The sequence below is a fragment of the Pyrgilauda ruficollis genome, unplaced genomic scaffold, assembly GCF_017590135.1.
Source record: "Pyrgilauda ruficollis isolate IOZ18807 unplaced genomic scaffold, ASM1759013v1 scaffold427, whole genome shotgun sequence".
Taxonomy (NCBI): domain Eukaryota; kingdom Metazoa; phylum Chordata; class Aves; order Passeriformes; family Passeridae; genus Pyrgilauda; species Pyrgilauda ruficollis.
In genome coordinates, this window is record NW_024525790.1 from 796 (window position 1) to 22,961 (window position 22,166).

The window sequence follows — 22,166 nt, forward strand, 5'->3', positions numbered from 1 at the left end:
GGAGCCCCGGCGCGTTTTTGGGAGGTGCTGCCGAGCTCGGGAACAAACACGAGCGGGACAGCGTGTCCCTGCCTGTCCCCGCACGGTCCCCGCGGCCTCGGGAATTCCCGGTGCCGGGGAATCCGGAGAGCCCCGGGCAGGGGACACGCCCGGCCGGGCTGGAGATGGCACAGGTGGGGACAGAGCAAGGGCTGGGCAGGGACAGAGCCGGGAGAGCTGAGGGGGCACTGGGGACAGGGGGCACTGGGCACAGGGGGCACTGGGGACAGGGGTGGCACTGGGGACAGAGGTGGCACTGGGGACAGGGGGCATTGGGGACAGAGATGGCACTGGGGACAGAGGTGGCACTGGGGACAGGCACAGCGATCCAGAAGAGCTGAACATGTAAAAAAATTATATATATATATTTATTTCTTTTTTTGTTTGTTTGTTTTTAATAGCTATTTGTCACCTATTTACAGCGTGGCTGGGACGGACAGCAGGACACCACTGTCCCAGCCAGGTGACACGGGCAGGACCCAGAGGGGACAAGGACAGCCCCCAGCCCCTCCTGAGCCCTTGTCCCCTCCCCGGGGCTGCTTCATCCTCGGGGCACACAAAATTCCAGCACGCCCTGGGTAAACAAGTGGCACAGGTGGCACAGGTGACACAGGTGGCACAGGTGGCACAGGTGACACAGGTGACACAGGTGACACAGGTGACACAGGTGGCACAGGTGACACAGGTGACACAGGTGACACAGGTGACACACAGAGTGCCCAGGGAACGCCCGGCTCAGCAGGAAGGTGCAGGAGGAGGAAAACCCAGCCCGGGCATCCCTCACTCCTGCTCCTTCCTCTGGCTCCTGGGGCAGCTCTGGGGCACAGCTGTGCCCACTGCAGGGAAAGGTGGCACCAGGAGGGCACAGTGCCACCCCCAGCCATGCCTCTGCAGCTTCTAAGGTTTGGGGCTTTTTTTTTGTTGTGATATTTGTTTTAATTTGGAGGTTTTGTTTGGGTTTTTTTCCGCCCCAGGTTTGAGACAAAACAAAAACAAGAAGGGGGAAAAAAAGAGATCAAAGTTTGGGATGCTTCAGCCAAGCTCCTCTGGTCAAGCTCAGCCAAATCCTTCTGGTTTTATCCCTCTGACTAAATTCAGCCAAGCCCTTCTGTTTTTTCCCCTCTGGCCAAATTCAGTCAAGCCCCTCTGGTTAAATTCAGCCAAACCCCTCTGGTCAAGCTCAGCCCAATCCTTCTGGTTGTGTCCTTCTGGCCAAGCCCCTCTGGTTTTGTCCCCCTGGCCAAATTCAGTCAAGTCTTTCTGGTTTTATCCCTCTGGTCAAGCTCAGCCAAATCCTTCTGGTTTTATCCCTCTGGCAAAATTCAGCCAAGCCCCTCTGGTTTTGCCCCTCTGGTTTTGTCCCCCTGGCCAAATTCAGTCAAGTCTTTCTGGTTTTATCCTCCTGACCAAATCCAGTCAGGCCCCTCTGGTTTTGTCCCCCTGGCCAAGCTCAGCCAAGCTCCCCCAGCTGAGGTGGGGCTCTGCCCCCAAAGCACCCAAAGGTGTTTCACACACTGCCCAGGCTGTCCCACCCCTCTGGACACGCTGTCCCCTGTGAGTTGAGCCAGGGACACATCCCAGGCAGCTCGGCCCAACAGCACCTCAGACCTGGAATTTGTTTCATCTCAGCCAATGTCAGCACTTTGAAGCTCTAAAGCACACACCTGAGCATGCCTGCAGAGCTGGGGCCACACCTGTGAGAGCTGGGGTCACCATTTCAGATCTGGGATCACAATTTCAGATCTGGGATCACACCTGTGAGAGCTGGGATCACAGTCTCAGATCTGGGATCACACCTGTGAGAGCTGGGGTCACAACTTCAGGTCAGGGATCACACCTGTGAGAGCTGGGGTCACAATTTCAGATCTGGGATCACAATTTCAGATCTGGGATCACAATTTCAGATCAGGGATCACACCTGTCAGAGCTGGGATCACACTTTCCAAACCTAGAATCACAATTTCCAGATCTGAGATCACACTTTCCATATCTGGGATCACTTTTCAGATGTGGGATCACAATTTCCAGGTCTGAGATGACAATTTCCAGGCCTGGGATCACACCTGTGAGATCTGGGATCACTTTCCATATCTGGGATCACTTTTCAGATGTGGGATCACAATTTCCAGGTCTGAGATCCCACTCTCCAGATCTGGGATCACACCTGCCAGACTTGGGATCACTCTTTCCAGGTCTGGGATCACACCTGTGAGATCTGGGATCCCACTTTCCAAATCTGGGATCACTATTTTCAGATCTGGGATCACACCTGTGAGATCTGGGATCACTCTCCATATCTGGGATCACTCTCCTGCCCAGCTGCCTCAGTCTCTGTGACCCCAAGCCCTGAAATCCCTTCCCACCTCCCAGCCCTGCCCTCTGCTCTCCTCCAGGTGCCTCCCCCGAGCCCCCTCTGCTCCTCGGGGGCTCTCCCAGCCAGCAAGGAGGCAGAGCTCCACCTGTGAGCCTGGATGGTGCCAGGATGGTGCCAGGATAGCTCCAGGATGGTCACAGGATGATTCCAGGATGGTTCTTCTGGAGTTCTCCCAGCCAGGAAAGAGGCAGAGCTCCATCTGTGAACCTGGATGGTGCCAGGATGGTTCCAGGATGTCTCCAGGATGGTTCTATGATGGTTCCTCTGGGGCTCTCCCAGCCATCAAGGAGGCAGAGCTCCACCTGTGAGCCAGGATGGTTCCAGGATGGTTCTTCTGGAGCTCTCCCAGCCATCAAGGAGGCAGAGCTCCATCTGTGAACCTGGATGGTGCCAGGATGGCTCCAGGATGGTCACAGGATGGTTCCTCTGGAGTTCTCCCAACCAGGAAAGAGGCAGAGCTCCACCTGTGAGCCAGGATAGCTCCAGGATGGTGCCAGGATGGCCCAGGATGTCTCCAGGATGGTTCTAGGATGGTTCTAGGATGGCTCCAGGATGGTTCCAAGATGGTGCCAGGATGTCTCCAGGATGGTTCCAGGATGTCTCCAGGATGGTTCTATGATGGTTCCTCTGGGGCTCTCCCAGCCATCAAGGAGGCAGAGCTCCACCTGTGAGCCAGGATGGTTCCAGGATGGTTCTTCTGGAGCTCTCCCAGCCATCAAGGAGGCAGAGCTCCATCTGTGAACCTGGATGGTGCCAGGATGGCTCCAGGATGGTCACAGGATGGTTCCTCTGGAGTTCTCCCAACCAGGAAAGAGGCAGAGCTCCACCTGTGAGCCAGGATAGCTCCAGGATGGTGCCAGGATGGCCCAGGATGTCTCCAGGATGGTTCTAGGATGGTTCTAGGATGGCTCCAGGATGGTTCCAAGATGGTGCCAGGATGTCTCCAGGATGGTTCCAGGATGTCTCCAGGATGGTTCTATGATGGTTCCTCTGGGGCTCTCCCAGCCATCAAGGAGGCAGAGCTCCACCTGTGAGCCAGGATGGTTCGGATCACACCTGTGAGAGCTGGGATCACAGTCTCAGATCTGGGATCACACCTGTGAGAGCTGGGGTCACAATTTCAGATCTGGGATCACAATTTCAGATCTGGGATCACACCTGTCAGAGCTGGGATCACACTTTCCAAACCTAGAATCACAATTTCCAGATCTGAGATCACACTTTCCATATCTGGGATCACACCTGCCAGATCAGGGATCACTTTTCAGATGTGGGATCACAATTTCCAGGTCTGAGATGACAATTTCCAGGCCTGGGATCACACCTGTGAGATCTGGGATCACTTTCCATATCTGGGATCACTCTCCTGCCCAGCTGCCTCAGTCTCTGTGACCCCAAGCCCTGAAATCCCTTCCCACCCCCCAGCCCTGCCCTCTGCTCTCCTCCAGGTGCCTCCCCCGAGCCCCCTCTGCTCCTCGGGGGCTCTCCCAGCCAGCAAGGAGGCAGAGCTCCACCTGTGAGCCTGGATGGTGCCAGGATGGTGCCAGGATAGCTCCAGGATGGTCACAGGATGATTCCAGGATGGTTCTTCTGGGGCTCTCCCAGCCAGGAAAGAGGCAGAGCTCCACTTCTGAGCCAGGACAGCTCCAGGATGGCTCCAGGATGTCTCCAGGATAGCTCCAGGATGGTTCTTCTGGGGCTCTCCCAGCCAGGAAAGAGGCAGAGCTCCATCTGTGAACCTGGATGGTGCCAGGATGGTTCCAGGATGTCTCCAGGATGGTTCTATGATGGTTCTTCCGGGGCTCTCCCAGCCACTGTGAGCCAGGAGGGCTCCAAAGAGCAGCAAAATTAAGGCAAAGCCTCTGAGAGAGGAAGGGCCAAGCCAGCCCTGCCCCCCAGCAGCTCTGGGGTGTGCTCTGCAAAGACTCAAACCACCACGTGGATTCTGGTGCTCCCACCCCTACGGTACAGCGAATTCAATCCTTTTAGCCAAAAAAAAGAGACAAAAAGAGGGCAGCCCCCAGCTGGGAGCGCAGCTACCCTGCCAGCTTGCTGGTGACCAGCGAGGATTTCCTCTGGGGCAGGTCCTGGGGCGTGGGGATGTGGTCTCCTGTCACCAGGTTCTTGTCAGGCCCTGCACTCGGCAGCTGCTTGTTCTTCATCTTGGCCTTGGCCATGTTGTAGTCGCCGGAATCGAAGTATTTTTGCTGGAAAAAGGAGAAATGTTTGGGTTAGCGGGAGTGCAGGGGCAGGGGAACAGGAGCAGGAGCCTTTGGGGAGGGCAAATGGGATTGGGAGTGCAGGATTTGGGATTGGGATTAAATTAAAATTACATTTATCATGGCAATAATTTACATTTATTAAATTAAAATTTATTAAATTAAAATTACATTTATCATGGCAATAATTTACATTTATTAAATTAAAATTTATTAAATTAAAATTACATTTATCATGGCAATAATTTACATTTATTAAATTAAAATTTATTAAATTAAAATTACATTTATCATGGCAATAATTTACATTTATTAAATTAAAATTTATTAAATTAAAATTACATTTATCATGGCAATAATTTACATTTATTAAATTAAAATTTATTAAATTAAAATTACATTTATCATGGCAATAATTTACATTTATTAAATTAAAATTTATTAAATTAAAATTACATTTATCATGGCAATAATTTACATTTATTAAATTAAAATTTATTAAATTAAAATTACATTTATCATGGCAATAATTTACATTTATTAAATTAAAATTTATTAAATTAAAATTACATTTATCATGGCAATAATTTACATTTATTAAATTAAAATTTATTAAATTAAAATTACATTTATCATGGCAATAATTTACATTTATTAAATTAAAATTTATTAAATTAAAATTACATTTATCATGGCAATAATTTACATTTATTAAATTAAAATTTATTAAATTAAAATTACATTTATCATGGCAATAATTTACATTTATTAAATTAAAATTTATTAAATTAAAATTACATTTATCATGGCAATAATTTACATTTATTAAATTAAAATTTATTAAATTAAAATTACATTTATCATGGCAATAATTTACATTTATTAAATTAAAATTTATTAAATTAAAATTACATTTATCATGGCAATAATTTACATTTATTAAATTAAAATTTATTAAATTAAAATTACATTTATCATGGCAATAATTTACATTTATTAAATTAAAATTTATTAAATTAAAATTACATTTATCATGGCAATAATTTACATTTATTAAATTAAAATTTATTAAATTAAAATTACATTTATCATGGCAATAATTTACATTTATTAAATTAAAATTTATTAAATTAAAATTACATTTATCATGGCAATAATTTACATTTATTAAATTAAAATTTATTAAATTAAAATTACATTTATCATGGCAATAATTTACATTTATTTATGAAATTAAAATTTATTTCTTAAATAAAACTGATACCAATTTATTATGGCATTAATTTACACTTGTTAATTAAATTAAAAATTATTTATGAAATACAATTTACATAATTTATTATGGAATTAGTTTACACTTATTAATTAAGTTAAAATTGATTTATTAAATAAAATTTACATAATTTATTATGTCATTAATTTACTTTTATAAAATAAAATTTACTAAAGAAAATTGAAATTATTTATTAAATTATCAATTGACATTTACATTTATTTACTAAATTCATTATGCACAATTTACATTATTTATTATATTATCAATTTACATTTAATCCCTGGATTTTGGGCTGGATTTTGGGAAGGAATTCCTGGATTTTGGGCTGGATTTTGGGAAGGAATTCCTGGATTTGGGTGTGCTGGGAAGGATTTTGGGGCTCCCAGGTAGGATTTGGGGATCCTGGGGAGGATTTCAGGAATTCCAGGCAGGATTTTGGGTTCATGGGCCGGATTTTGGGGATCCTGGACAGGAATTTGGGGATCCTGTGCAGGATTTTGGGGATCCTGGGCAGGATTTTGGGTTCATGGGTAGGATTTTGGGTTCATGGGCAGGATTTTGGGTTCATGGGCAGGATTTTGGGTTCCTGGGCAGGATTTTGGGGTTCCTGGGCAGGATTTTGGGGTGTGACAGCAGCAGCCAAAGCTCTGTCCCCTGAAACCACTGCAGGATCCTGAGGGCTCCCCTCAGAGCCCAGGGACCCCCGCCAGTGACCCCATCCCATCCCGGGTCCATCCCACGCACCCCCCACGCCGCCATCGAGCCTAATGCGGAAGTCCCGCCCACCCCAAACCCGGTAGCCAATCAGAGCCCGGTTTTCCCCAGACGGACAACACACCCAACCAATCCCCGCCTACGACTGGAAAGATGGACGTGCAGCCGAGCCAGTGGGAGCCCGCCCGACACCCCCTCAGTCCCCCGGGGGTTCCCCCACCTGTTTCTCCTGCCCGGTCTCCTCCGTGAAGGCGCCGGTACCGAGCGGGGCTGCCATGGCGGCGAGGGGGGAGCTCCGCGCTCCCTCCGCTGCGTCCGGCCCCGCGCCCTGCTCCAAAATGGCCGCCACCGCCTCCACCGCCTCAGCTGCGTGACGGACAGCAGCTCCAGCCAATGAGCGCAGAGCAGCGGCAGCAGTGACATCACAGCTGACCAGTCCGTGAGCGCGGAGGGCGGGGTACTGAGGGGGGCGGTGCAGCGATGACTGGCATTAACAGCGGCCAATAGAAAGAGGGAAAACTCCAGTGGGCGGGGGAGGGGCGGGGCTTCCTTTGTCCCGCAGTGCCGCGGGTTCGAGACCGGGGCCGGGAGGACGCGGGGACACAGCGGGGCACCGGGGGACACCGAAATGCCCCAAAACCCCCCCAGGAAAGGAAAAGGGGCCTGGGGGAGGAGGGAGCTCACCCCCACCCATCAGCTGAGCCCGCCCGCAGCTCAGGACACCGGTGTCACCAACACCCCGGGGACATCGCGGCGCTGCCAGCGCCCCTGGAACCGCCGGGGCTGGCAGCTGCGCCCACCGAAACACGCACAGAGCCCGGGCTCAGGGGAAGATCGAAACTTTAACCGAGCTACAGGAGAACGGAGCGGGGGAGGAAGCAAGGAAAGGGGTTGTGAACAAAAATAATCACAGTTTCACTTGGTTCTTCTTACTAGAAACAGCAGCTGAGGCACGGGGGGCACAGCCCGGGGGGGCTTTGGGTGCCCAACACCCCCAAAGCCACCCCAGGAGGGTGTGAGCTGCTCAGGGGCACCCCCGGAGTGAGCTGGCTGTGAGAGAGGCTCCCAGGAGCTCCGTCTGTGCCGGGGTTTGGCCTCTTGGAGCAGCTCCTGGGCCACCCCTGGCATTGTCACCCCCACCTGTGCCACCCCCGGCACTGCCACCCCTGGCATTGTCACCCCCGGCATTGTCACCCCCATCGGTGCCACCCCCGGCATTGTCACCCCCGGCATTGTCACCCCCATCGGTGCCACCCCTGGCACTGCCACCCCCGGCATTGTCACTCTTGGCACTGCCACCCCTGGCACTGCCACCCCCGGCTCTGCACTGGCCTCAGAAGGAAATGCCCAAGGGCAAGGAGTGAAGAGCTGCTGCCACCTCCCCCGGAGGCACCACGGGGCTGTGCTGGTGCTGCTGCTGGGGGGTTCTCCCCTACCTGGGGAGGGGAAAAGCAAAAAATCCCCTGGTCCCTCCCCAGGCTGAGCCCACCCAGCGCCCCAGGAACTGCAGGTGCCCATGGGGAGAGGGCTCCCCTTGATGGGACCCACCAAGGGTCACCTCCACCCTGGGTGAGGAGTCCAGGACTTCTTGAAGGCCACCAGCACGGCCCAGATCATCTCCAAATCTGTGCCCCAGGAACTGCAGGTTCCCATGGGGAGAGGGTTCTCCTCGGTGGGACCCATCAAGGGTCTCCTCCACCCCATGTGAAAAGTGTTTAGGACTTATTGAAGGCCACCAGCACGGCCCAGATCATCTCAGTGCCCCTGCCTTTGGCAGCTTCCAGCTCCAGGTCCCTCTGGGGAGAGGGGTCCCCTTGATGGGACCCCAGGTGGGGTGTGAGGTTCCCTTGATGGGACCCATCCAGGATCTCCCCACCCCATGTGAGAAGTGTTTCATTGAAGGCCACCAGCATGGCCCAGGTCACCAGATCATCTCCATGTCCCTGCCTTTGGCAGCTTCCAGCTCCAGGTCCCTCTGGGTGTGACCCCAGCACGGGGACCCACCAAGGAGGACTTTTAGGACTTATTGAAGGCGGCCAGCACGGCCCAGATCATCTCGGTGCCCTTTCCTTTGGCAGCCTCCACCTCGGGGTCCATATCCAGCAGGTCCTTGGTCCTGTTCATGGCCAGGTCGTACTTGTCGTCGGCCAGGCTGGCGAAAACGTTCTCCAGCACGTCGGAGGCGTGGGCCAGCACCAGCAGGGCCAGAGTCCTGCGCTCCATGCGCTGGGGCTCGTTGACCCAGCGCTCCAGGACGCTCTCCTGGAGCCTCTTCAGCAGGCGCTGCTTCTCGGAGGCGTTGCTGACGGGGTGCGTGGTCATGTCGAAGAGGAGGAAGTTCTGCTTCTCCGTGGTCAGGATGCCCTTCTCCACCAGGGCCTTGGCCAGCCGCTCCCGCACGTTGCGCAGCTGGTACTGCAGCTTGAAGGGGTTCCAGGTCTCTCCTGAGGGGGGGAGGCTCTGCTCAAGGTTTGTTCCCAATCCCAACGTCCTTCCAGCCTTCCATGGTGTCCTGCACGGACACCAGGCCCTGCCACAGGAGCTCTGAGGTCCAAGATTTCCACTGAGCTCCAAACCCAGAAAATTCCTCTCTGCCCTCAAATTCAACCTTCCCCTGCTCTCCTCATCTCCAGGGACCTCCAGGGATCTCCAGGGATCCAGAGCCAGGCCAGGGAGGCTCTGCTCAAGGTTTCTTTCCCAATCCCAACGTCCTTCCAGCCTTCCATGGTGTCCTGCATAGACACCAGGCTCTGCGGTCCAAGATTTCCACCCAGCTCCCCACTCAGAAAATTCTCTGCCCCCACATTCAGCCTTCCCCTGCTCTTCTCATCCCCAGGGATCTCCATGGTGACCCTGGATGGATTTAGGTGGGTCTGAGGGACATTTGGACAGCCTTGGAGAGGGATTTTGGAGAGGGATTTGAGGGTCCAGGCTGGTTTTGGGGTTCTCCTCTCTTTTTGGGGTTCCCTCACCACCAGGTCCTGGAGCCCTGGATGCAGAAGGTGACCCTGGATAGATTTTGGTGGGTCTCAGGGACATTTGGAGACGGATTTTGGAGGGATTTGAGGCTGTTTTTGGGTTCCTTAATCACCAGCCCCTGCAGCTCTGGCTGCAGAGGGTGACCCTGGCTGGATTTTGGTGGGTCTGAGGGACATTTGGAGAGCCTTGGAGAGGGATTTTGGAGGGATTTGAGGCTGTTTTTGGGGTTCTCCTCTGTTTTTGGGGTTCCTTAATCACCAGCCCCTGCAGCTCTGGCTGCAGAGGGTGACCCTGGCTGGATTTTGGTGGGACTGAGGGACATTTGGAGAGGGATTTTGGAGGGATTTGAGGGTCCAGGCTGGTTTTGGGGTTCCTTAATCACCAGCCCCTGCAGCTCTGCTGCAGAGGGTGACCCTGGCTGGATTTTGGTGGCTCCCAGGGACGTTTGGAGAGGGATTTTGGAGGGATTTGAGGCTGGTTTTGGGGTTCTCCTCCAGTCTCCCCACGCTCACCTTCCTCTCCAGCAGCCTCCTCCTCCTCAGGGCCAGGGGCTCCAGGCGGATGCGGCCGCGCAGGGCCAGCTCGATCAGGATGCCCCCGCGCAGCCCCGAGGAGATGCAGTCGTTCCAGAACGAGGTGTAGCCCTGGGGAGGAAATGGGAGCAATTCTCTCTCCTGCTTCTCGTCCCTCCTGGCTGGCTTGGATCCTGCCCAGGAGTCTCCACAAAGCTCCCACATTTCCCTGCTCCTGTCTCTCCAAACCTTCCCAGATTTCCCTGCCCCATCTTTCTAAACCTTCCCAGATTTCCAGATTTCCCTCTTCCTGTCTCTCCAAACCTCCTCAGATTTCCCTGCCCCATCTTTCTAAACCTTCCTAAATTTCCCTGCTCCTGTCTTGGCTCCCATCTCCCCAAACCCTTCCCAAATTTCCCCGCTCCTGTCTCTCTAAACCTTTCCAAATTTCCCTCCTCCTGTCTCTCCAAACCTTCCCATATTTCCCTGCTCCTCTCCAAAACTTCCCAAATTTCCCTGCTCCTGTCTGAACCTTCCCAGATTTCCAGATTTCTCTGCTCCTGTCTCTGCTCCCATCTCCCCAGACCCTCCCAGATCTCCCTGTTCCTGTCTTTCCAAACCTTCCCAAACTCCCTGCTCCTATCTCTCCAAACCTTCCAAATCTTCCCAGATTTGCCTCCTCCTTTCTCCAAACCTTCCCAAATTTCCCTGCTCCTGTCTCTCCAAAGCTTCTCAAATTTTCCTGCTCCTCCCTCCAAACCTTCCCAAATTTTCCTGCTCCTGCCTCTCCAAACCTTCCCAGATTTCCAGATTTCTCTGCTCCTCTCTCCAAAACTTCCCACATTTCCACATTTCCTGCTCCTCTCCATTTCCTGGTTTCTCTCCAAACCTTCCCAGATTTCCTTTCTCCAAAACTTCCCACATTTCCCTGCCCCATCTTTCTAAACCTTCCCAGATTTCCCTTCTCCTTTCTCTCCAAAACTTCCCAGATTTCCCTGCTCCTGTTCCTCTTTCTCCAAACCCTCCCAGATTTCTCTGCTCCTGTCTCTCTAAACCTTTCCAGATTTCCCTCCTCCTGTCTCTCCAAAACTTCCCAAATTTCCCTGCTCCTGTCTCTCTAAGCCTTTCCAGATTTCCCTGCTCCTGTCTGATCATAAAAAGGAGCAGCAAAAAGGAAGAGAACTCCAAGCTCCAGAGGGAACAGGACAGTTCTGGGCTGGAATTGCAGCCAGGGAGAGAAAAAAAAACCCAAAAACACCTGGACAAGAAAGCCCAGGGAAGGGCAAGAAGGGAATTTTTGCCCAGGGAGGGAATTTGCCCTGGGAATGTGCCCAGGGAAGGGCAGAGAGGGAATTTGCCCTGAGAGTTTGCCCAGGGAGGGAATTTGCAGGGAAGGAATTTGCCCAGGGAAGGGCAGAGAGGCAATTTGCCCTGAGAATTTGGCCCAGGGAATTTGCAGGGAGGGAATTTGCTGTTCCCTGAGCTTCAAGAACACTCCAGAGATGCTTTCCAAGAGAGCTGGCTGTGCTTGGAGCATTGGGGCAGCCCAGGTGGCCTTTCCTTCCCTTCTCCCACTCCTCTTTCATTCCCTGAGGAGAACAAAGCCCCATTGTTCCCTCCTGTTCCTGGGATTGCAGGAGCAGCCAGGGCTCAGGAGAGCCTCGGGGGCTGGGCTGGCACTGGAGGGGTGCCCAAGGCAGGGGTGACCCCAGTGGGACCACAGCCACCACGGGGGGGTCTGCAGGGAGACCCCAACACACCTGCAAGGGGGTCCTGGTGGCAATTTCCACCTTTCTGCTGCTTTTCTGCCCTGTTCCCCTCCCTTTCTGTTGCTCTTTTTGCTCTCTTTTTCCTCCCTCTCTGCTGCTTTTTCTCCTCCCTTTCTGCTGCTTTCTTCCCTTCCTTTCTGCTTTTTTTGACTCTCCCTTTCTGCTGCTTTTCCTGCTTTTATTCCTCCCTTTCTGCTTCTCTTTCTGCTGCTTTCTTTCCTCCCTTTCTGCTCTTTTTTCCTCCCTTTATACTGCTTTTTCTGCTGCTTTTTTTCCTCCCTTTCTGCTGCTTTTCCTGCTCTTTTATTCCTCCCTTTCTGCTTCTCTTTCTGCTGCTTTCTTTCCTCCTTTTCTGCTGCTTTCTTTCCTCCCTTTCTGCTGCTTTCTTCCCTCCCTTTCTAGTCTTTTTCCCTCCCTTTATACTGATTTTTCTACCGCTTTTTTTCCCTCCTTTTCTACTCTTTTCCCCCTCCCTTCCTGCTGCTCTTTCTCTGGATGGAAAAAGGGAGGGAAAGGACCTAAAAGCCACCAGGAGAAAAAGCCAAGGCAAAGAGGCTGGGAGCCCCCAGCCCTCCCCCAGGGAAGGTTTTCCCTCCCCAGGGCTGAATTCCCATCCCCTGTGGCTCTGTTTGAGCAGGGCAGGTGGACTCTGGGCTTGCCCAGCACAGAGAACCATAAAAGAAATGAATATTTTTATTTGCTTTCTCCACTTCCTCGTGCAGGCAGACAAAGGAACCTTTCATCCCTGCCCTCCTGGTTTCCTTTCCTGGGTTTTGCTCATGGCTTTTACAAACAAGTTCTCCAGGAAAGGGTGTGAAGATGAGCAAAGGTTTCAATTTCCTGGCCTCAAGGGCAGGTTACCCCTAGGAAATTTTAAATTCCAAAGCTCCTGGGTTATTTCCAGCTTCTGGAATCAGACTGGTTACAAAAGCCAGGCTGGTTTGCAGCCAGGTCCTCCTACACGGACAGACTGGCACTTTAAATAATGAAATTACACCGTGAGCTCATTGAATTTGGCAAAAATCATCTTGTTTTTCCCCAGTCACCAAAGCATGAGTGAACACCCGAGCTGTGAAAACAGAGCCCAGCTCAGGGCCAGGCTGCTGCTGCCTCTGGTTGTGAGCTGCAGGAATGTGGAAGGACAGGATGGAACAAAAATAAATAAATAAAAGTGTGACAAGGTTTTTTCCCCCCTATTTGTTGTGCTCTCCCAGGTTCCTGGTGGCTCAAGGGCTGTTCCCAGGATACATTAACCAAGAACACCAAACACAGCCCAGGAGAAAAAAAAAGCTGCTCTCAAATATTTGCTCCAGGGTTATTTGCATTGTGTTCCCTTTACAGCCCTGAGCTCCTGCCACTTCCCAGTTGGCTCCTAGATCTTATCTGGGGCTCTCAACCAGGACAGCCCCAGCCCTTGGCACTGGATCCGTGGCACAGCTCTGGGAGCAGCCCAGAAGTGCAGAGCCCTGCTGGGAAGAAGGTTCTGGCACCTCACAAAGGTTTAATTGCACCCCTGAGGGGTGAGGAGGAGGAGGACACCCACCCCAGCTCCTCAGGGTGGGAGACAGGCTCACACAGGAATCATGGAATTGTCACAGCTGGGAAAGATCTCCAGGATCACTGAGCTCAGTCTTGACCAAAGTGGCTTCCTGGAGCTGGAGAGCCTTTCTAGAAGCTTCTGCTCTGCCACTGTCACCCCAAGAAGCACCTTGGGCACCTGGTTGGCTTCCCCTGCTCTGCAACTCCCCATCCACTGGTCAGGAGCAGCAGATTTTAGAATTGTGGAATGGTCTGGGTTGGAAGGGACCTTTAAAGATCAACGAATCCCATTCCCTGTCAGGGCAGGGACAGGTTCCACCACCCCAGGCTGCTCCCAGCCCCATCCAGCCCGGCCTGGGCCACTCCCAGGGATGGGGCAGCCATGGAATCACCTGTGCCAGGGCCTCCCCACCCTCCCTGCCACACATTTCCCCGAGCTGACGCAGGAGAAGGAAGCAGGGGTGAAGTCAAGGCACAGGCAGCTCAGAGAACTCCACAGCAGGCATCTTCCCCTTCCAGGCAGAGCTGACTAACCAGTTCCCAGCAGCTGATAAGCACAAAGCAACTCTGTTTGACCAGGATCTCCTTCCCCCAGGGTGACAGGCACACCTGGAGCTCCCAGCAGGGACATCCCCACCCCTGCCAGGCCCAGGAAGGCAGCAGAGATGCAGCTCCTGCTCCACGGTGGCTGCTGCAGCTCCCAGCCCAGCTCTGCTCCTCCCCACGTGGATTTTTAAAGAGCAGAGCAGTGTTCAGCTGCTGTTTTGGGGTGCACAGGAGGATGTTCACCCTTTGATAAATCAGCTGAGCCTCCTTTCACCCCATGGCTTCAGCCCTGGAGAGAACAACCCCAATTCTGCTCTGCCACTGTCCCCAAGGCACCTGTGACCTCCTGCCACTGTCCCCAAGGCAGAGCAGCTGGGACAGCCCTTGTCAGCCCCACGCACAGCTCAGGGTGCCATCTCCTGGCACAGGGAGCCCAGAGCAGCTGGCACATCCCTGGCAGTGCCCAAGGCCAGGCTGGACAGGGCTTGGAGCAGCCTGGGATGGTGGGAGGTGTCCCTGCCATGGTGAGGGTTTGGATGAGCTCCACAGTCCCTCCCAACACCCAGCTGAGCTCTTGGGCTCCATGATCTTTAAGGTCTCTCCCAGCCCAGTGACTCTGTGAATTCTGTGAACCCAACCCATGCCACAACCCTGTGATCCCAAGCAGGTTCTAAGGGAGAACACTGGGAAGAACCCACCTGTCACGGATATATCTTATGAAAAATCCTTTTGCCAGGATCTTTTCCCCTCAGAAGCTGGGAAGCTTCAGCTTCTCCATGCTTTGCTGCTTTGGAATGTGATTCTTTTCCTGCTTTTATTCCTCCCTTTCTGCTTCTCTTTCTGCTGCTTTCTTTCCTCCCTTTCTGCTCTTTTTTCCTCCCTTTATACTGCTTTTTCTGCTGCTTTTTTTCCTCCCGTTCTGCTCTTTTTTTCTTCCCTTCATGCTGCTTTTTCTGCTGCTTTTTTTCCTCCCTTTCTGCTGCTTTTCCTGCTCTTTTATTCCTCCCTTTCTGCTTCTATTTCTGCTGCTCTTTCCTCCCTTTCTGCTCTTTTTTCCCTTCCTTTATGCTGCTTTTTCTGCTGCTTTTTTCCTCCATTTCTGCTCTTTTTTCCTCCCTTTCTGCTGCTTTTCCTGCTCTTTTATTCCTCCCTTTCTGCTTCTCTTTCTGCTGCTTTCTTTCCTCCTTTTCTGCTGCTTTCTTCCCTCCCTTTCTAGTCTTTTTCCCTCCCTTTATACTGATTTTTCTACCGCTTTTTTTCCCTCCTTTTCTACTCTTTTCCCCCTCCCTTCCTGCTGCTCTTTCTCTGGATGGAAAAAGGGAGGGAAAGGACCTAAAAGCCACCAGGAGAAAAAGCCAAGGCAAAGAGGCTGGGAGCCCCCAGCCCTCCCCCAGGGAAGGTTTTCCCTCCCCAGGGCTGAATTCCCATCCCCTGTGGCTCTGTTTGAGCAGGGCAGGTGGACTCTGGGCTTGCCCAGCACAGAGAACCATAAAAAAAATTAGTATTTTTATTTGCTTTCTCCACTTCCTCGTGCAGGCAGACAAAGGAACCTTTCATCCCTGCCCTCCTGGTTTCCTTTCCTGGGTTTTGCTCATGGCTTTTACAAACAAGTTCTCCAGGAAAGGGTGTGAAGATGAGCAAAGGTTTCAATTTCCTGGCCTCAAGGGCAGGTTACCCCTAGGAAATTTTAAATTCCAAAGCTCCTGGGTTATTTCCAGCTTCTGGAATCAGACTGGTTACAAAAGCCAGGCTGGTTTGCAGCCAGGTCCTCCTACACGGACAGACTGGCACTTTAAATAATGAAATTACACCGTGAGCTCATTGAATTTGGCAAAAATCATCTTGTTTTTCCCCAGTCACCAAAGCATGAGTGAACACCCGAGCTGTGAAAACAGAGCCCAGCTCAGGGCCAGGCTGCTGCTGCCTCTGGTTGTGAGCTGCAGGAATGTGGAAGGACAGGATGGAACAAAAATAAATAAATAAAAGTGTGACAAGGTTTTTTCCCCCCTATTTGTTGTGCTCTCCCAAGTTCCTGGTGGCTCAAGGGCTGTTCCCAGGATACATTAACCAAGAACACCAAACACAGCCCAGGAGAAAAAAAAAGCTGCTCTCAAATATTTGCTCCAGGGTTATTTGCATTGTGTTCCCTTTACAGCCCTGAGCTCCTGCCACTTCCCAGTTGGCTCCTAGATCTTATCTGGGGCTCTCAACCAGGACAGCCCCAGCCCTTGGCACTGGATCCGTGGCACAGCTCTGGGAGCAGCCCAGAAGTGCAGAGCCCTGCTGGGAAGAAGGTTCTGGCACCTCACAAAGGTTTAATTCCACTCTTGAAGGGGTGAGGAGGAGGAGGACACCCACCCCAGCTCCTCAGGGTGGGAGACAGGCTCACACAGGAATCATGGAATTGTCACAGCTGGGAAAGATCTCCAGGATCACTGAGCTCAGTCTTGACCAAAGTGGCTTCCTGGAGCTGGAGAGCCTTTCTAGAAGCTTCTGCTCTGCCACTGTCACCCCAAGAAGCACCTTGGGCACCTGGTTGGCTTCCCCTGCTCTGCAACTCCCCATCCACTGGTCAGGAGCAGCAGATTTTAGAATTGTGGAATGGTCTGGGTTGGAAGGGACCTTTAAAGATCAACGAATCCCATTCCCTGTCAGGGCAGGGACAGGTTCCACCACCCCAGGCTGCTCCCAGCCCCATCCAGCCCGGCCTGGGCCACTCCCAGGGATGGGGCAGCCATGGAATCACCTGTGCCAGGGCCTCCCCCCCCTCCCTGCCACACATTTCCCCGAGCTGACGCAGGAGAAGGAAGCAGGGGTGAAGTCAAGGCACAGGCAGCTCAGAGAACTCCACAGCAGGCATCTTCCCCTTCCAGGCAGAGCTGACTAACCAGTTCCCAGCAGCTGATAAGCACAAAGCAACTCTGTTTGACCAGGATCTCCTTCCCCCAGGGTGACAGGCACACCTGGAGCTCCCAGCAGGGACATCCCCACCCCTGCCAGGCCCAGGAAGGCAGCAGAGATGCAGCTCCTGCTCCACGGTGGCTGCTGCAGCTCCCAGCCCAGCTCTGCTCCTCCCCACGTGGATTTTTAAAGAGCAGAGCAGTGTTCAGCTGCTGTTTTGGGGTGCACAGGAGGATGTTCACCCTTTGATAAATCAGCTGAGCCTCCTTTCACCCCATGGCTTCAGCCCTGGAGAGAACAACCCCAATTCTGCTCTGCCACTGTCCCCAAGGCACCTGTGACCTCCTGCCACTGTCCCCAAGGCAGAGCAGCTGGGACAGCCCTTGTCAGCCCCACGCACAGCTCAGGGTGCCATCTCCTGGCACAGGGAGCCCAGAGCAGCTGGCACATCCCTGGCAGTGCCCAAGGCCAGGCTGGACAGGGCTTGGAGCAGCCTGGGATGGTGGGAGGTGTCCCTGCCATGGTGAGGGTTTGGATGAGCTCCACAGTCCCTCCCAACACCCAGCTGAGCTGTTGGGCTCCATGATCTTTAAGGTCTCTCCCAGCCCAGTGACTCTGTGAATTCTGTGAACCCAACCCATGCCACAACCCTGTGATCCCAAGCAGGTTCTAAGGGAGAACACTGGGAAGAACCCACCTGTCACGGATATATCTTATGAAAAATCCTTTTGCCAGGATCTTTTCCCCTCAGAAGCTGGGAAGCTTCAGCTTCTCCATGCTTTGCTGCTTTGGAATGTGATTTGGAGAACTGTTTACCCAGCATGTGAAATTGTTTTCACTTGATGACCAATGACAGCCACCTGTGCTGAGGCTGTGAGCAGCCACAAGATTTTGTTATTCATTCCGTTCCTTTCTAGCCTTTTGAAAGATCCTTTCTATTTTTTAGTATAGTCTTAATATAGCATTATAATATATAATTAATAGAATATAATTATATAATAAATCAGCCTGAAACATGACCCTCAAACCAACCAGATGGCTGTTTCTCAGGACAGGGGATGGGATGTGATCTCACAGCAGGAACACAATCCTGGCACTGATTTCACCTGTGCCAGGGCCTCCCCACCCTCCCTGCCACACATTTCCCCGAGCTGACGCAGGAGAAGGAAGCAGGGGTGAAGTCAAGGCACAGGCAGCTCAGAGAACTCCACAGCAGGCATCTTCCCCTTCCAGGCAGAGCTGACTAACCAGTTCCCAGCAGCTGATAAGCACAAAGCAACTCTGTTTGACCAGGATCTCCTTCCCCCAGGGTGACAGGCACACCTGGAGCTCCCAGCAGGGACATCCCCACCCCTGCCAGGCCCAGGAAGGCAGCAGAGATGCAGCTCCTGCTCCACGGTGGCTGCTGCAGCTCCCAGCCCAGCTCTGCTCCTCCCCACGTGGATTTTTAAAGAGCAGAGCAGTGTTCAGCTGCTGTTTTGGGGTGCACAGGAGGATGTTCACCCTTTGATAAATCAGCTGAGCCTCCTTTCACCCCATGGCTTCAGCCCTGGAGAGAACAACCCCAATTCTGCTCTGCCACTGTCCCCAAGGCACCTGTGACCTCCTGCCACTGTCCCCAAGGCAGAGCAGCTGGGACAGCCCTTGTCAGCCCCACGCACAGCTCAGGGTGCCATCTCCTGGCACAGGGAGCCCAGAGCAGCTGGCACATCCCTGGCAGTGCCCAAGGCCAGGCTGGACAGGGCTTGGAGCAGCCTGGGATGGTGGGAGGTGTCCCTGCCATGGTGAGGGTTTGGATGAGCTCCACAGTCCCTCCCAACACCCAGCTGAGCTCTTGGGCTCCATGATCTTTAAGGTCTCTCCCAGCCCAGTGACTCTGTGAATTCTGTGAACCCAACCCATGCCACAACCCTGTGATCCCAAGCAGGTTCTAAGGGAGAACACTGGGAAGAACCCACCTGTCACAGATATATCTTATGAAAAATCCTTTTGCCAGGATCTTTTCCCCTCAGAAGCTGGGAAGCTTCAGCTTCTCCATGCTTTGCTGCTTTGGAATGTGATTTGGAGAACTGTTTACCCAGCACGTGAAATTGTTTTGATGACCAATGACAGCCACCTGTGTTGAGGCTGTGAGCAGCCACAAGATTTTGTTATCTATTCCATTGCTTTCTTTTCTGTCCTTCTGATGGATGCTTTCTGTCTATTCTTTTTAGTACAGTTTTAGTATAGTAATATAGTATAATATAATATAGTATAATATGGTATAATATGGTATAATAGCCTTCTGAAACATGGAGATTCTCACCTCTCCCCTCACCCTGAGACCCCCGAACACAATCCCACCCACGCAGCCCCCCTAGATCCAAACCCTCATCCCCAGACCCCCATTCCCAGCCCCAAATGCCCAGACCCAAACCCACTCCTCCAAATTCCCCCCAGACCCAAACCCCCTCTCCCAGACCCACTCCTCCAAACCCCCAGACCCAAACCCAAACCAGCACCCTCAGACCCCCCTAGACCCAAAACCCCAGACCCCCATTCCCAGCCCCCCTCCCCAGACCCAAACCCACTCCCTCAGACCTCTACTGTCAGACCCAAACCCACTCCCCCAGTCCCAAAACCATTCTTCCAAACGCCTCCCCCAGACCCAAACCCACTCCTCCAAACCCAAGACCCCAGACCAAGAGGCACTTGTCCGTTCTACCCCAGGATTTCCAGCTCCTCCAGACCCAAACCCAAACCCCCAAACCTAAACCTGCACCCCCAGACTCAAACCCCCAGACCAAACCCACTCTACCAGACCCGGGGACGCTCCTACCCCAGGATCTCCAGCTCCCCCAGACCCAAACCCCCTCCATCACACCCAGAGCCCCTCCCCAGACCCAAATCCCATTCTCCAGACCCAAACCCCTTTCCCCAGGATCTCCAGCTCCCCCAGACCCAAACCCCCAGACCAAACCCACTCTACCAGACCCGGGGACGCTCCTAGCCCAGGATCTTCAGCTCCCCCAGACCTAACCCGCCCCCCAGAACCAAACCCCCAGACCCAAACCCCCTTCCCCAGGATTTCCAGCTCCCCCAGACCCAAACCCCTTCCATCACACCCAGACCCCCTCCCCAGACCCAAACCCCATTCTCCAGGCCCAAACCCCCAGACCCAGGGCCGCTGGTCCCTTCCCCGCAGCACTCGAGCTCCCCGCTCCCGGGGGTCTCGGGGGTCCCCGTCCCCCCTCACGGCGCTGGCTCTGTCGCAGCCCCCGTTCCGTGTGGGGACCCCCGAGGCCGCACGGACCGGCAGCGTCCCGGGCCGGCCCCATCCCACCGCCCCTGTCACGGCCCCGGCCCCGGCCCGGCTCCATCCCTCCCGCCGCCGCAGCGCCCCGCGGGTGAAGATCCGCCCCCCTCACGAGGGTTGGGGGCTGCCAAGGCCCCCCGCCCGCTGCCCGCTCTCACCGCGGCCCGGCGGGTCCGTCCCGTTCCGCTCCGCTCCGCTCGGGGCCGCGGGCAGGAAAAGCCTCCGCGCCGCCGCCGCCGCTTCCTGGCTCCGCTGGTCCCGCCCACGCCGCGGCTACGACCAATGGCAGCCCGCGCGCGTCGGAGCAGCCAATGAGAGCGGCGCGGCTGGGTCGAGGGGCGGGAGTTCCTCCTGCCAGTCAGGGGTGGCTCCGCCCTCGCCCGCGTGTCGTGTCCGGCTCCCGTTGCCGTTCTTGTCCCGTGTCACATCCCGTGTCACATCCCGTGTCACAGCCCCGCTCCAGTCCCAACCTGTGTGTCCCGTCCCGTGTCCCACCCCATTCCCGTCGTGTCCCGTTCGCCATTCCGTGTCCCGTCCTGTATCCCATCCCATTCCCGTGTCCCATTCCGCTCCAGTCCTGTCCCGTGTCCCGTCCCCCTTTCCCATCCCATTCCCGTTCCAGTCCCGTCCCGCTCTCCCATCCCATTCCCATTCCCGTTCCCGTTCCCGTCCCCCTCTCCCATCCCATTCCCGTGTCCCGTCTCCCATTCCCGTGTCCCGTCCCCCTCTCCCGTCCCGTCCCGCTCTCCCATCCCATTCCCGTTCCCGTGTCCCGTCCCGCTCCAGTCCCGTCCCGCTCTCCCATCCCATTCCCATTCCCGTCTCCCGTTCCCGTTCCCGTCCCGTCCCGCTCTCCCATCCCATTCCCGTTCCCGTGTCCCATCCCGCTCCCGTCCCGTCTCCCGTTCCCGTCCCGCTGTCGCCGCTCCCGCCCCGCCGGTAACGGAACACGCGGCCAAAGCTGAACGCCGTTTAATAGAGCACCGAGGACGAACACCGCCGTTAACGAAGTCACAGGCGAGGATTCTCCGCTGCCCCCGCCCTGGCGGCGGGAGCGGCTTCACTCCCGTTCCCGACAAGGTTTGGGGCAGGAGCGCTCGGCCCCGTGTCCCACCCCTCCAAAAATCGCTCTGGGGACAGCCAGGCTCCCGGAATTCCAGCACGGACACCGAAATTCCTGGCAGGGAGGCTGGAATTTAAGGCACGAAGAGGGCTCGATGGTGCTTCTGGTCTGGAAGAAATGCAAAGCATCCAGCTCCTGCAAATGTCCCCGCAGGAAAAACAAAACCTGTCACCTAAAAACCGCAACAGAACAACTGGCAGCGCAGCCCTGTGGAAACTCGGGAAATCACCCCAAAACTGGGGAGGTTTTGGGGCAGGCAGGCCTCAGCTCAGAAGCAGAGGCACAGGTGAAAGCTTGTGCTGGGGGATGAACTTCCTCCACCACCATCAGCACCTGGAGCCACCCCACAACCCCAGATCCAAGGATTGCTGGTCCTGCACAGAATGAGTTTGGAATTCTTCAGCTGGGCTTCCTGAGCTTTCCTTCCCTGAAACACACGGGACTGCAAATGGAGCAGAGCAGATCTGAAAAGCCAACGTGGACAAGCAAACTGGAGAGGAGAACTGGAGATGGGCAACCAAAACTGCTCCTGGGGCTGGCTGAGATTCCTTTGGGCAACCAAAACTGCTCCTGGGGCTGGCTGGGCTTCTCCTTTTGGGCAAATAAAACTGCTCCTGGGGCTGGTTGAGCTTCTTCTGGGCAACCAAAACTGCTCCTGGGGCTGGCTGAGATTCCTCCTTTTGGGCAAATAAAACTGCTCCTGGGCTGGTTGAGTTTCATCCTTTTGGGCAAATAAAGGATTCCTTGGGCTTGCTGAGCTTCTTCTTTTGGGCAACTGCTCCTTGGGCTGGTTGAGATTCCTTTGGGCAACTAAAACTGCTCCTTGGGCATGTTGAGATTCATCCTTTTGGGCAAATAAAACTGCTCCTGGGACTTGTTG

General features: G+C 53.7%; 1 protein-coding gene and 2 long non-coding RNA genes across 3 annotated transcripts; 1 reads left to right on the plus strand and 2 right to left on the minus strand.

The window, feature by feature from the left end:
* Window positions 1-383: 383 nt before the first annotated feature.
* LOC121359197 lies at window positions 384-1,042 on the plus strand. Its single transcript, XR_005956007.1, has 2 exons — window positions 384-706; window positions 743-1,042. It is a non-coding gene; the product is annotated as an uncharacterized LOC121359197 (long non-coding RNA).
* A 139-nt stretch (window positions 1,043-1,181) lies between these two features.
* Window positions 1,182-4,431, minus strand: LOC121359198. Its single transcript, XR_005956008.1, has 2 exons — window positions 3,470-4,431; window positions 1,182-1,794 (listed from the first exon to the last, which is right to left on the minus strand). It is a non-coding gene; the product is annotated as an uncharacterized LOC121359198 (long non-coding RNA).
* Window positions 4,432-7,915: 3,484 nt separating this feature from the next.
* On the minus strand, window positions 7,916-10,338 carry LOC121359201 (Golgi phosphoprotein 3-like). Its single transcript, XM_041477987.1, has 3 exons — window positions 9,984-10,338; window positions 9,377-9,403; window positions 7,916-9,066 (listed from the first exon to the last, which is right to left on the minus strand). Exons 1-3 carry the CDS (start codon window positions 10,336-10,338, stop codon window positions 8,639-8,641), a joined length of 810 nt encoding a protein of 269 aa, XP_041333921.1. The 3' UTR covers window positions 7,916-8,638.
* Window positions 10,339-22,166: the final 11,828 nt, after the last annotated feature.

Excerpts from the sequence above, each read along its gene's own strand:
- LOC121359201 (XM_041477987.1), bottom strand. The coding sequence starts at position 10,338 with ATGTGGGAGCTTTGTGGAGACTCCTGGGCAGGATCCAAGCCAGCCAGG. Across the intron at positions 9,404-9,983 it reads CAGCAGAGCTGCAGGGGCTG|TGGGGAGCTGGGTGGAAATC; the intron begins GTGATTAAGGAA and ends GAATTTTCTGAG. Across the intron at positions 9,067-9,376 it reads CTGGGTGGAAATCTTGGACC|GAGAGACCTGGAACCCCTTC; the intron begins GCAGAGCCTGGT and ends TCCCCCCCTCAG.